The sequence below is a fragment of the Chelon labrosus genome (genome assembly GCF_963514085.1).
Source record: "Chelon labrosus genome assembly, chromosome: 15".
NCBI classification, from domain to species: domain Eukaryota; kingdom Metazoa; phylum Chordata; class Actinopteri; order Mugiliformes; family Mugilidae; genus Chelon; species Chelon labrosus.
In genome coordinates, this window is record NC_140348.1 from 13,216,490 (window position 1) to 13,228,406 (window position 11,917).

Consider the following 11,917-nt stretch of genomic DNA (forward strand, 5'->3'; position numbering starts at 1 on the left):
GGTCACCGATATGCCTTTATTTCACTGTGGCTCTGGATCAAGCATTTATAATGGGACTGCTGTAGCACTTCTTCGGTGTTGTCTTACACTTGGGTCTAAAGGGAAAGGCAAAGAGAGTGCAGGGATACACACACACACACACACACACATAATACAATACAGGCTGAACATGGAGCCAGGTTTTCCCGTGTAAAATGGGGGAAACAAGTTTAGTGTGAATGTTTGATAGCTTGCTTAAGTTTAGGATACATAAGTGTGTGAAAATGTGGGAGACTGCTCATTAAGAGAAGAGACTGATGACTGATTTTTATGTAGTTCCTCTGCAATATTTGGTTGACTTTTTGGAAGGGGATTAGATGTTATTGCAATCGCTCCCTGATTTTTATTTTTATTTTATTTTTTGACATGCGGCCGCTTGCTGCAATCTGCGATACTTTCCAGAGATCTGCACCCTACAGTTTGCAAGCAAAACTGGCATCAAGTGCTCAAGACTAACCTGAATGTCACAGATTTTTCCTCTCACTTGACGTACATCTGACGTACACTTAAACGAATGGTACGCGGTATTTGACATTACATGGTCACACAGGAACACGACTGGGCTAAAATCTGATTCTTTAGTACACTTTATTTAAGATTAATCTACCTTGAAAAGCACAAACACTGTGCATTCAGTGGAAAGAGACTATTAAAGTGCCCTGCTTAAAATGTAATGACTCACACACACCGGCACACATGAAATGTCAGCGAGTATTTCCATGAAGCAATGTGTCATTATGCACTTAAGACCATTAACTGAGAAAATCAGCAGTTAAAGCTCATTTAAGGCCTCAGCAGAAGTCACACTCATTGTTTCTAGGTGTTCTTTAATTTGAATCATTCTTCTTCGTTTTGTTTTTTTTGTTGTTTTTTGAAAATCACCCATGCCGCCCTTTTACCGTTCAACCCAAACCGGACGTCCTCTGTTCGCTCCTGTATAGTTCTGACATTACTGTGAACATGGATTCAATGTCTTTGGTGCTGTTGATAAATTATGATAATAATAATAAGCGACGTTGAGATGACAGTACTGGTTATTGTTTTTTCGTATTGTGATTTATTTTTTTTTTTTATTTTTTTTGTGCTTGATTACTTTGTAACGTACTTGATGTCATTCTTTAGAAAATTGGAGGTTTGTGTACGTTTGTAAAAAGGTTTGTTTGGTATCACTTGACGCCGAGTTGTCGAATTGTGCAAGGTGGTATTCTAGAGGTCTTTCGATCTGTTTTGTTGAGTTCATCCCCATATATTCACCGTCATGCTTTTGTTTCGGAGCTAAAGTCGGCAGCGTCCGCGTTATCTTAAAGACCTACCTTGACTTATGGAAACTTTGAGACGTCTCTTTAGGGGGTCGACAGTGAAAGCTCACAGCCTCCCAACCATCGCCCAGCTCATCACCAAGTCACGACATAAAATCTAAAGGAATGTAAAGTGCCTTAAGTCAATGGCATACAAAATTAACATCACAAGAACCTTTTCGATGCTGCATGAACACATATACACCTCAAAAAAAAGAAAAGAAAAAAACCCTGTGTCCTCTTAGATGGCTGCTTTTCATCCTTTGTTATATCTAATAAACACATTAATCACCATGGAAAGAGGATTTCTAGTCATTTGACGGCTGACAAAAGTATATATAAGAAATAAATTTCCTGCTTACGCCTTTTGATTTATCTCACAGCGAAGTTACACCTGACACGGCTGCAATGACATGCTCTTCTCTACATATCTAAAGCGGTCTTATGAAGCCAACCACCGCTGGCCTGATATAAAACACCAGTGAGCATTAACCACAGCTCAGAAGAACCATTCGTCACCTGTTTAACTCAAGAGATGGCAAGAATGACTTGCAGTTTGGGAACATTTCACGCATATGAAAACAATAATTTCGTTCACCACTGTTGACAATCTTTAACGGTACAATAGCATGAATCAGAATATGTCATGGTTCTCGTTTCATTGTTTGGTCCAAATAAAGACAAACAGCTCATATTTCAGCCCAGGAAGTCCAGCAGACTGACACATTTAAATGATTTGTTAAAGGAGAGCTAAAAACGATAAACAAATCTTACTTCTGTAGATATACCTACAAGTATTTTGCTCTGTTAAGGGGAGATAATGTTTATCACAAAGCCTTATGTGTGTCGTCACTTTTCCAAATCACTGGTTTTGAGTTGTTTTTTATTGACTGCCTTCTGCGAAGTTAATTGATATTTGCCCTGTGTTCTGTTGTTTTTCTGCTGTAAATCCATTCTGCAGAGTGCCACGTGTAAGATTTTTAAAATTATAGAGTAAAAACAATACTTTTGAGTCGTGTTTGTCTCTTAGTTCTTTTAATCGACCGGTTGAGTAAAAGCTTTGTTGCAGTTCGGCGCTGCCGCCGCAGGAGGGAGCTGATGGTAAGACAAACCAAAAAAGGGGCCTCAACCTGGTGTAAACTTGTTAAGGGGTCCCCGAGATCTAATAATCAGCCCTGGAGTTAATGTCATCCACTCAGTGATAAGTGCAGATGATTCAGCTTCTCTGGTCTCCGTGTTATTCGCACAACAAATCTGTTTGGGGGGACAGGGAAATGGCTGCAGCTATAACAACAGGGTGACACTTCTGCCAGATCAAAGGGGATCAAAGTGCATCAAAGGAGCTCACCTTACCGGCACTGACATTTAGTAAAGTGGAGATAAAAGCTCCACTTCAAAAGATATGCAGCAATTCAAACGCGCAAATGTAAGAGCTGGTGTGTTTGTCAGGTGTCTCAAGGCGCATCTCTCATACTGAACACACGCACGTACGCACAGGCCCTCACACGCAAAAAGAGAGGCCGGAGTGACCAGCAGATGACGTCCAAGTGCCAAAATATCTTCATGGACAAACTGAAGGTGTCCATCGCGCACTGGGGCACCTGTGAGCAGTCAGTTATGATTCTTCTTAAATGATTTTACAACTTTGATTGTAGAGCATATGGCTTGGAGATAAATAATTTGTTTAATTTCACGCAAATGGGACTTTAAATGTTGGGGCAGGTCCGCGGAAAACGGTAACATGACGAGGCTTGTTTGTCAGGGGTTAAGCGAAATACACATCGCCGAGGCTTCATTTGAATGCTCCTAAGTAAATACCCCATCAGCGTGGTTATGTCTCGCAGCGGAGGAGCCCAAAGGGGTCAGGGGAGCAGGGGAGATCAGAGTCGCCTTTAATCTCAAAGTGCCAGTCAGCCCTGAAAGGCCTCTCCGCGGAAGTCCATTAATTCGGTAAACTTTTCACACCCCTTAATGGTCCGCATATCCTACACATTGATGTCCGCCAGTGGTGTAATCAAGCACACTTTGGAGGATAATTGCCCCCTTCGCAATCAGAAGGATCAAATGAAGTAGTTAATCGACGCGAGTGACTTCAATCACCGTCTCCGCAGAGCCAAAGGGCAGCCGGTCTACTCGAATGTCAGAGAAACTGGGAAATCAAACCGATATTCTACAAAGATGGGCAGTTATGGAGGAAGAAACGAAAGGAAGAAAGAGGGACGAAGTGGAGAAAAAAAAAACACACATTGAGGAATACTCTACAGATGTAAAGCACAAATCGATTAAGAAGTAAAAGATGTGTTCTCTAACTTAGAACAATATGAAAATTGAAATAAAAAATATGTCAAATCAACATTTTTTCTCTTTAATTGAATAATTGATCTAAAAAGAAACAAGAACATACCTTGTCTCATTGTCAGTTTGATTTGTAAAATAAAATAAGGAAGCTTTAAAATTCAAATATGAGTATGGAGACGTTTGTTTTCACTGTTGGGGAAAAAATAAGAATCGGTTACAAAACACTGATTAAAAAGTGAAGTTGTTTTAAGCAAAAAGAAAAAGAAATGTAAATGAACATTTACTTTGTCGCTTAAAACTAAAATTGATATTTTATACCAGATGACGCAAGCATTGACTGTGTGTATACTTTATTTCCCTTGCGCGTCAGTAAACGTTTGGCATTCAGACAGACTTTTCAGGTCATTATCATTACACAAACACTGTTAAACGCAGTCTTGTGCAGGGAGAATAGATGGCCATTTCCGTACAGTGGGGCTCTGTTTGAAATTCCACCCCTCCGCCTTTGTTGTGCACAGCGAGGGGCGGGAAGACAAACAGGTCCACATGTATAAAGAGATCATCCCAGGGCTGAGAGGCAGGAGACTTCCAAGCATCGTGCCGAAACTCTCTGGAAACTTTTGGATTCAGGATTCGAGGCCGCTTTGGACTTTGTCACCCAGTTATTATTTTCAACGCAACAGAAGGGATTTTGTTCTGTTTTTTTTTTTTTATTCTGTGCGCTTGCAGCAGAATTTAAAGGGAAAGGAATCATGCAGATACCGTCAGCGCACCGCTTCTTCGCTGTGTATCTCACCCTGTTTGGATACCTTGGGGACGTTTACGCAGGGGCTGTCTTGACGAACTCCAACGCCATCAAAAACTTGCCCGGAGCTTCGGCTGGCAAAGTCGCCGACACTGTCAGTCCAAGTCCGCGCACCTCACCCCCCGGTAGCGTGGGACACAAATTACCCGTAGACACCTTGCAGGTAATTAACTCTCCCGTGCGTAAAAGTCTGTGCGTCACGGCAAAAAGTTTACCCAAGTGTTATGATGGCAACATGATTTGTGACGCGCTGCTTTTGTTTTTATCGTACTATAGCAGTCAAGTGTTTGTACGGATGACGAAGACTGCGGAGGTGATGAATTCTGCAACGACGCTCGAGGCGCCTGTCTGCCGTGCCGTAAGAGCCGGAAGCGTTGCGCAAGGGACTCCATGTGTTGTGCAGGAAACCGCTGCAGCAATGGTAAGCAGAGAAGTCTAATTTGAAATACATACTGCTGTTTATGATTACCCCATTGTTGCGGATATTCCAATAGGGGGGCGATTGTCCTCTTCAGTCATATTAGAGGTGTTTATAGATATCGATCAATTCTCAATAAATGAGTAACTTATTATGTACTGTGATAAAACTAATGCATTTCTTTTGCTCTATGATGTTTCTAGGCGTGTGTCAGGCAAATGACATAGATGGTGCAGATGCATCCATCATCACTGGCTGGCACAAACACAACAACACCATGGAGCATCCGGCCAAGAGGCCTCCCACTGCCCATGGCTATCAGCCTCATGCTGTTAAAGGTGAGCGCCCTGTTAGGAGTCAACCCTCTTATCTGATAAGTTCAAGTGACAACAAAAAGAGTTTTCAGCGATGTTTGCTTTATGTGACACGTGTTCTTCTTCCTTCTATCCCCAGGCCAAGAGGGAGATACGTGCCTGAGATCTGCAGACTGCTCCGAGGGCCTGTGCTGCGCCAGACACTTCTGGTCTCGCATCTGTAAGCCCGTGCTGACAGAGGGCCAGGTGTGCACACGCCACCGCAGGAAAGGCAACCACGGCTTGGAGCTGTTCCAGCGCTGTGACTGTGGCGAGGGCCTGGCCTGCCGACCAGAAAAGGGAGAGCGGGATCACAGTGTCAGCAGGACTGTGGGCCGGAACCTACACACCTGTCAGAGACGCTGACACAAACGCATGGACACGGAGACGAGGAACACACACAGACACGCACCCGTAAATCAGTCACAGACACTGACAAACACTTTTCAGCCTTGCATACACCAGAGATGCTGACACACACACGCACACACACGTAGACAAACCAACACCTAAGACATTCTTTCCTGCCAAAGCTGCTGACACAAACACATCACCCGGAAGGATAGACATGAATCCTGGAAAAGCGATACACCCAGAGGGATGCAACAATGCAAGATGGACTGATCCAATTCCTCATTAACGGATGAGTAGCCGGATGTTAGGAAGTGACATTTCAGAAGTATCATGTTGTCAGTAATGGCAGGGCTGTTTTGTTTCTTTTTATGGAACTTCAAGCCGTGATTATTGCAGTAAATTACTGTATTGTACATATTATCCTGGATGTGGCACTTAATGGATCTATTGAATTCTGTCAACACCAGTATTATAAAGACATGGTGCTGCATGCATTGTATATATACTGTTTTATAAAAAAAAATGTTATCTATAGAAAATTTGAATATATTTGTTTTATTAAATGACATCGGACAAAGTTACTCCTTCTTTCTGCCCCTCATTTTTCTTTTTAACTGACAAAGCAATAACACAGAAAGAAGAAGAAGTGTCATTTTTCTTTTTAACTGACAAAGCAATAACACAGAAAGAAGAAGAAGAAGTGTTGAATATAAATTCTCCAGCAGCAGTTAAGTCTAGACCACATAGTTTAGAAAATGATTGGCAAATGCGAGAAGCGTTTCTGGAAAAAGTAGCAGCTGTCCACTTCTGGAAAGCAAAAGTTATTTAAACAATCACTGCGGTGTTTAGCTCGTTGCCCAGTCTACACCAATCAGCGGTCGACAATGAGTGGATGGTTTAAATGCTTGGCCCAGATACACTGTCCAGATGCACTACTCATACAGCTGAAACGTGTGCAGGCTGACACGCAGCGAACTCACTTTAATGAGTCGGTGCGGAGCCTCCTCGAGTCACATCCTGTCTGTGGAAGCGAAGGGCAACCAGAGGGGGCTGTGTCATCAGATGAGCATTAAAAAAAAAAAAAAAAAAAAAAAAGGACAGGATGCGGCCATATGAAATGATAACTGTAAAGAGGTAATAACAAAGTATATGTGTCCCGGTGAGTGTTTGCCACCTAAACCTTTGGTGTTGGCTAGTTTCTAATTATAACTTCCCTGCCTTCATGTGCAGCAGAACAGATAGCTAGCTATCCAAGCTAAAGCCTCTAATTACTTCATCTTACTCAATCTACACAAGGATTCATGAAATGAGGTGCACCACGGCACTGCTTTTTTTTTGTTTTTTGTGACGCAACCAAAAAAAAAAAAAAAAAGAATCTTGGTTCTCAATCTCTCCAGTTGCACAGCACACCCTGGCAATGGATGTTGTGCAATGGATGTGCTCTAATGTGTAGGCTATGAATCCTCTCAAATGCACCTTGGTGCCTGTAATTAGGCCTGTTTAGATTAGAAGATAGCAAGGAAATTACTGTACCTTTGCTTGATTCTCCTGTCAGATCAAAAGGAGCGCACGACGCTCTTGATATCTGACTGAGCCAGTTTCATCGGTTTACATCTGTGATCATTCATTTAGTCTAAAGAAGACACCGTGAGCTTTAGCCTGACTGTCGCAGAAGAAGAGTGGTACATAAGAAAGATGTTAGATTAAGTGCTGAAGTATTTCCAATTGATACTTTATAACATATTATATTATACTTCTACTTTCTAGAAGAAGGCCAATAGAACAGCCTACAGCACATTGCAAAATGTATTAAAAATAACACGAAATGTTAGAATACATGGCAAGATGATACTGCCAGGAGTCAGTTCTTTGGCATAATTAATACGGTACCTACAATAGCAGAATCATATTTCTGATTACGCTTTATTTGCTCCAGCACTGTTGACCACGGGGCAGGCAGACATTCATAGAGACACACTCCATTTAAACAATTTAGTGTCCATTCTTTGGAGCAATTAAGAGTAATGGGAGCATTGTCAGCAGCACAATATACCATGCATGCTCAGCCAAGTCATGTTTGTGGGGGTCCTGGAATCTGTGTGTTTGTGTGTGTATGTGTGAGCCTGTCATCATTATACCAACCACAGGCTAACACAGGCCACAGGCATGTGCCCCAACTCAAGGACGGCCAGGTTGTGTGTGTGTGTGTGTGTGGAGCTACGGCACATTTAGTGGAGTCCGGAGAAACAACAGCAGCAACAACAACAACGGCAGCACACCACGACGCGCACAGCCGTGTCCTCACATGCAACCTAGAAACTTCTGCACGTTGACAGACACACACGCATGCGCACACACACGGGAGATTCAAGGGGTGTGAGAGGTTCGGAGTAACAGCGCGCTCGCCCACGCAGTGGCATCCTAACCGACAGCGCTTAGTGTTGTCATACCACAAGAATGAATCAGCACTTCCACTGGCATGCGTTTTCATGCTACTGTACACTTCCAAAGACTGGAAACGTGTAACTACAGCAAACATTTATCTTAACAACACACTTGCATGCTAGGAGTCCTGAAAACACTGATTAACAATTTTTGTTTTCATTCCACTGCGCATTTTCTGTGCGTCTCATTCGCATAACCCACATTCTGATGAAGCTGGATTGGAATTCATCAAGTCAACTTGACATAATATGATAACATTTAATGGGTAATAAAACCCAGAGTGTATTTGTTTATTCAACAGTGTGCTATCTCTCTCGCCGATCTAACAGCTACAATAAAGCTTTCATCTGTTTCAGTACCTGCTGTATCTGCCATTGTTATTCTAGCATTGCAGCCAAACACCCTTGACAGACATCCCTGAGTTAACAAGCTCATGAGTGAACGGTCTGAGATGAAAGAGTAAAGAGACGAGGCAGAGTACACAGAGGCGATGCATGTTATTTTGTCAGATGAAAGAGATGGCATACTCCTGGAATGAGTATTCGGATCAAAACCAAGCTCTTATGTAAACAAAATTTCACAGGGAGGTGTCAAACTTCTGGGTACTGGCACTGATTACTTCATAGAGAAGAAACACAATGCTCACTATTCATCTTTGTGAGATGACAGTCAGCCTGATTGAGCAATAAGGGGAAATCGCACTGTCCTTGGGGTAATAATAATTAAACAAAGGACAAGTCATTCAGCACAATGTGTTGAGTGTGTGAGGACAGGTGGAGAACAGGTTTGCTCCACTCGGTGATGTTAACACAACAGAGGAAACAAGGCTTTTCACAGAGTGGGGTGATGACGTTTTGTACTTTGATTGGGTTTCATGTTACGTTCCAGGTAACTCACCAGCACAATTGTTCTCGCTCACTTCCTATGTACTTGTATTTCACTTGTTATTGGCTCTCTGTCACCTTGAACCTTGAACCTTGTCTGATTTAATTTTTTGATAGTGGGGTGTGAGGATCGACATCATTCGTCACAGGGTGTGCTTGGTTTAAAGGGCCATGGCACGACAAACCTGGCACCCTAATTGTGGCGATGTGTCCAGCACTGTTGCCTCTAGCAGGACCCCTCACAGCGAGCGTCTTTTCAGACAATACATCATCATCATCATTGCTGAGTCAGCTGTGAGAAATATCACTCTGTCTGAACAACAAGTTCATCTAAAATAAATGAACACATGAAATAAATGGCTTCCAGGAAAAGCCAGCTTTGCAAGCAAGTTTGTAGCTCTTTCTAGCAACCTAGCTCCTTAGCTAGTCTTAGCTCTTCTAGTGTTTCCCTTCAGATTAGACTCAACTTAACGGCTGCGTGTTTCCCCATTGCATTTAGTACAGGTACATACAAATGCAGTTTGGCATCCAACCAGAAGTGCACAGAAGTGCAATAGTAGGGAACAAGCTATGACTAGTATACAGGCTATGACTATTGTATTATGTAAGAAAGTATTTTACAATAACAGTAAACATAAAAAACGGGTTAATACTGATAGATGCAGTTTAATGAGGAATGCAGACTACTGCCAAAAGCTGATAGGAACTTAGCGGTGTGTTCAAATGCAGTCTTTTGGTCCAACAATGTAGTGTGTAGATGTTTGGCGTGCCTGGGTCTTAAAGGTTAGATACAGTCAGATAGCCCAGCTCTGACTACATGACACAAGTCAGAAATTTACTGATTTTAGGGACATCCCCTTCACTGTCTGATTTTGCTGATGTCTGGCAGGTGATCACAGGTTTTATTTTGTTCTTTGTATAAACACAATGGTGCCAAATCTGGCAACCTGAGTGTGATGACAAAACTCAATGCAGCTGCAGCTGCAGCTGTTTGCCAAGAAAAAGTAAAACCTTTTACACTAAAAACACCTGATTAAAGTTGCATTTTTTCCACCTTAAAGAGTGCTCGTGCAGTTTTCCACCTGGCTTGGATTTTACACGTTAAGCCAGGCCAACTCTGTACGTGAAGCTGCAATTTGTGTGAAATATGCTTATTTACTTTATTGCTGTGAATCAGATGAGAAAATTGACCCAATCTTTAATTAGTGAGCTTTTAACATGCCATTGTAGCTGCTTCCAGCCCTGGGAGAGAAGCACAGTTAGGAAAACGAGCTTCTTGAAGCTTCTTTCTCTTTAAAATGTTGAACGAATCATTTGTAATAACAGCATCACGCTTGTTAAAACGTTTCCACTTAATCAGACCTCTGGGCGTGAGGACGTCCATGTGGCAACCATGACGTGCCTGTTTCATGCCGCTCTTCCAGGAGCTCTGACACTGGGTTTGCTCACCAGGGGAGACTAATGGATGACTGGTTTGATCCATCCTGGTGTTCCTTCCATCTGCGGCTGATATCTCCGCTGTGGTCTCAGGTCCCTCTCTGGTGAAGTCATACCATGTTTGAGTCCCCGTTCACCACATGAAGCAACTCAGATGTTCTGCCCTAAAATCTGAAGGGGTGCTGGACTAAAACAGAAACAAGCTGCCTGTTACTGTGACACTGCATGGAACACTGGACATGTTTCGCTATGATCCGTTGCATTCTGGACTCACACACGGGGTTATTTTTTTTCTTCGCTACTGTTTTTTGTTTTCTTCCAGAAAAACCAGAGGCGGCAGCGCACAAGGAACATGTTGCCACTGCAGTCCTCCAAGACCTGTATCCTTCAGGTGGAGTCCCTCACTCTTTCCAATCTCTGCATTGTCAACATATCCAGTGCTTTCACAGCTGCAACCACTTCAGTGGAAACAAATAATCTGTCCATTGTTTTTACAAATAACACCCCAATATGCAATGCCGGCCCCCCGGTCCGCGAGACGTGCAGAGAGCGAACAGATGCAACAGGAGGGGGGCAGAGTTGCCGCTGGGGATAAAAATGCCTACTCTTCATTATGGTTGGTCCAGAAGCTCTCTGCTGGCGGCCTGGGGCTGGGTAGACAAGGGCCAGGGCCAGAGCTGGCTCAGCTCCTGGCTGCTGTGTAAAGTCTGCCTCAGCCGCGACCACATTGCGCAAAGCTCCTTCACACATATAATTTACTCATTATTTACAAAGTTTTCGAAGAAGTAAAAAAAAAAAAAAAATATATATATATATATATATATATATATATATATATATATATATATATATATATTGCAGAGGGAGATGAGGGAGATGGTGGAAAACTATCGCAGACTGAGTTGCTATTCTGTAAATAATAAAGTTATATAACACTGAAACATGGCAGGCTTATGGAGTCACAGTCAATTAGCACAGCTGATTGAATAGAGGCGACCGCAGAAACCTTGTACTTTGAAAAATAACTAAGAGTACTGAGCAGAGACAGTTTAACCAGTGATTTGCAAACCCCAGCACAAGTGTGCGCCATCAGTAGGTATTGCCGGTGACCATGTCTAATCAGTAAGCTCACAGCAGACAGACTACTACTTTTATGAGGGGCAGGAAATAGATGTCTCTGAGGCCTCGGTTCATTCCATAAAACACCCTCAACAGGAGATGAGCGTCTCTGTGAGACACAGACAAATATCTCTGTGCTTAAGAGGGAGTATCAAAAGCCCCAGTTGTAGTGTAATGGCATTAGCTTTACCCAATAGGCAAGCATCTCACCAGACAAAGACACAGTAATGGCCCCACTGGTTCAACCATTGTCCCGTTAACAGTCATCAGGCCTTAATCAGAGCTTTTCGCCACTCGCCACCTTCTTTCATGCCACCCTGCCTCTCCCCCGTCAATCTCTTCTCCTCCTCCAACACCCGACCTCTTTAATGTCCCCGCTTGTTCTTCATCCTTTCAAAAACACTGTCCTTAACCCCACCAAAGACAATTGCTGATGAACAATCTCATTTGTGTAAGGACTTTTCAAA

At 42.8% G+C, this 11,917-nt stretch overlaps 1 protein-coding gene across 1 annotated transcript; it reads left to right on the forward strand.

The window, feature by feature from the left end:
• Positions 1-4,158: 4,158 nt before the first annotated feature.
• On the forward strand, positions 4,159-6,304 carry LOC311500878 (dickkopf-related protein 1-like). Its single transcript, XM_084562507.1, has 4 exons — positions 4,159-4,603; positions 4,717-4,861; positions 5,062-5,196; positions 5,312-6,304. Exons 1-4 carry the CDS (start codon positions 4,388-4,390, stop codon positions 5,575-5,577), a joined length of 762 nt encoding a protein of 253 aa, XP_084418633.1. The 5' UTR covers positions 4,159-4,387; the 3' UTR covers positions 5,578-6,304.
• Positions 6,305-11,917: the final 5,613 nt, after the last annotated feature.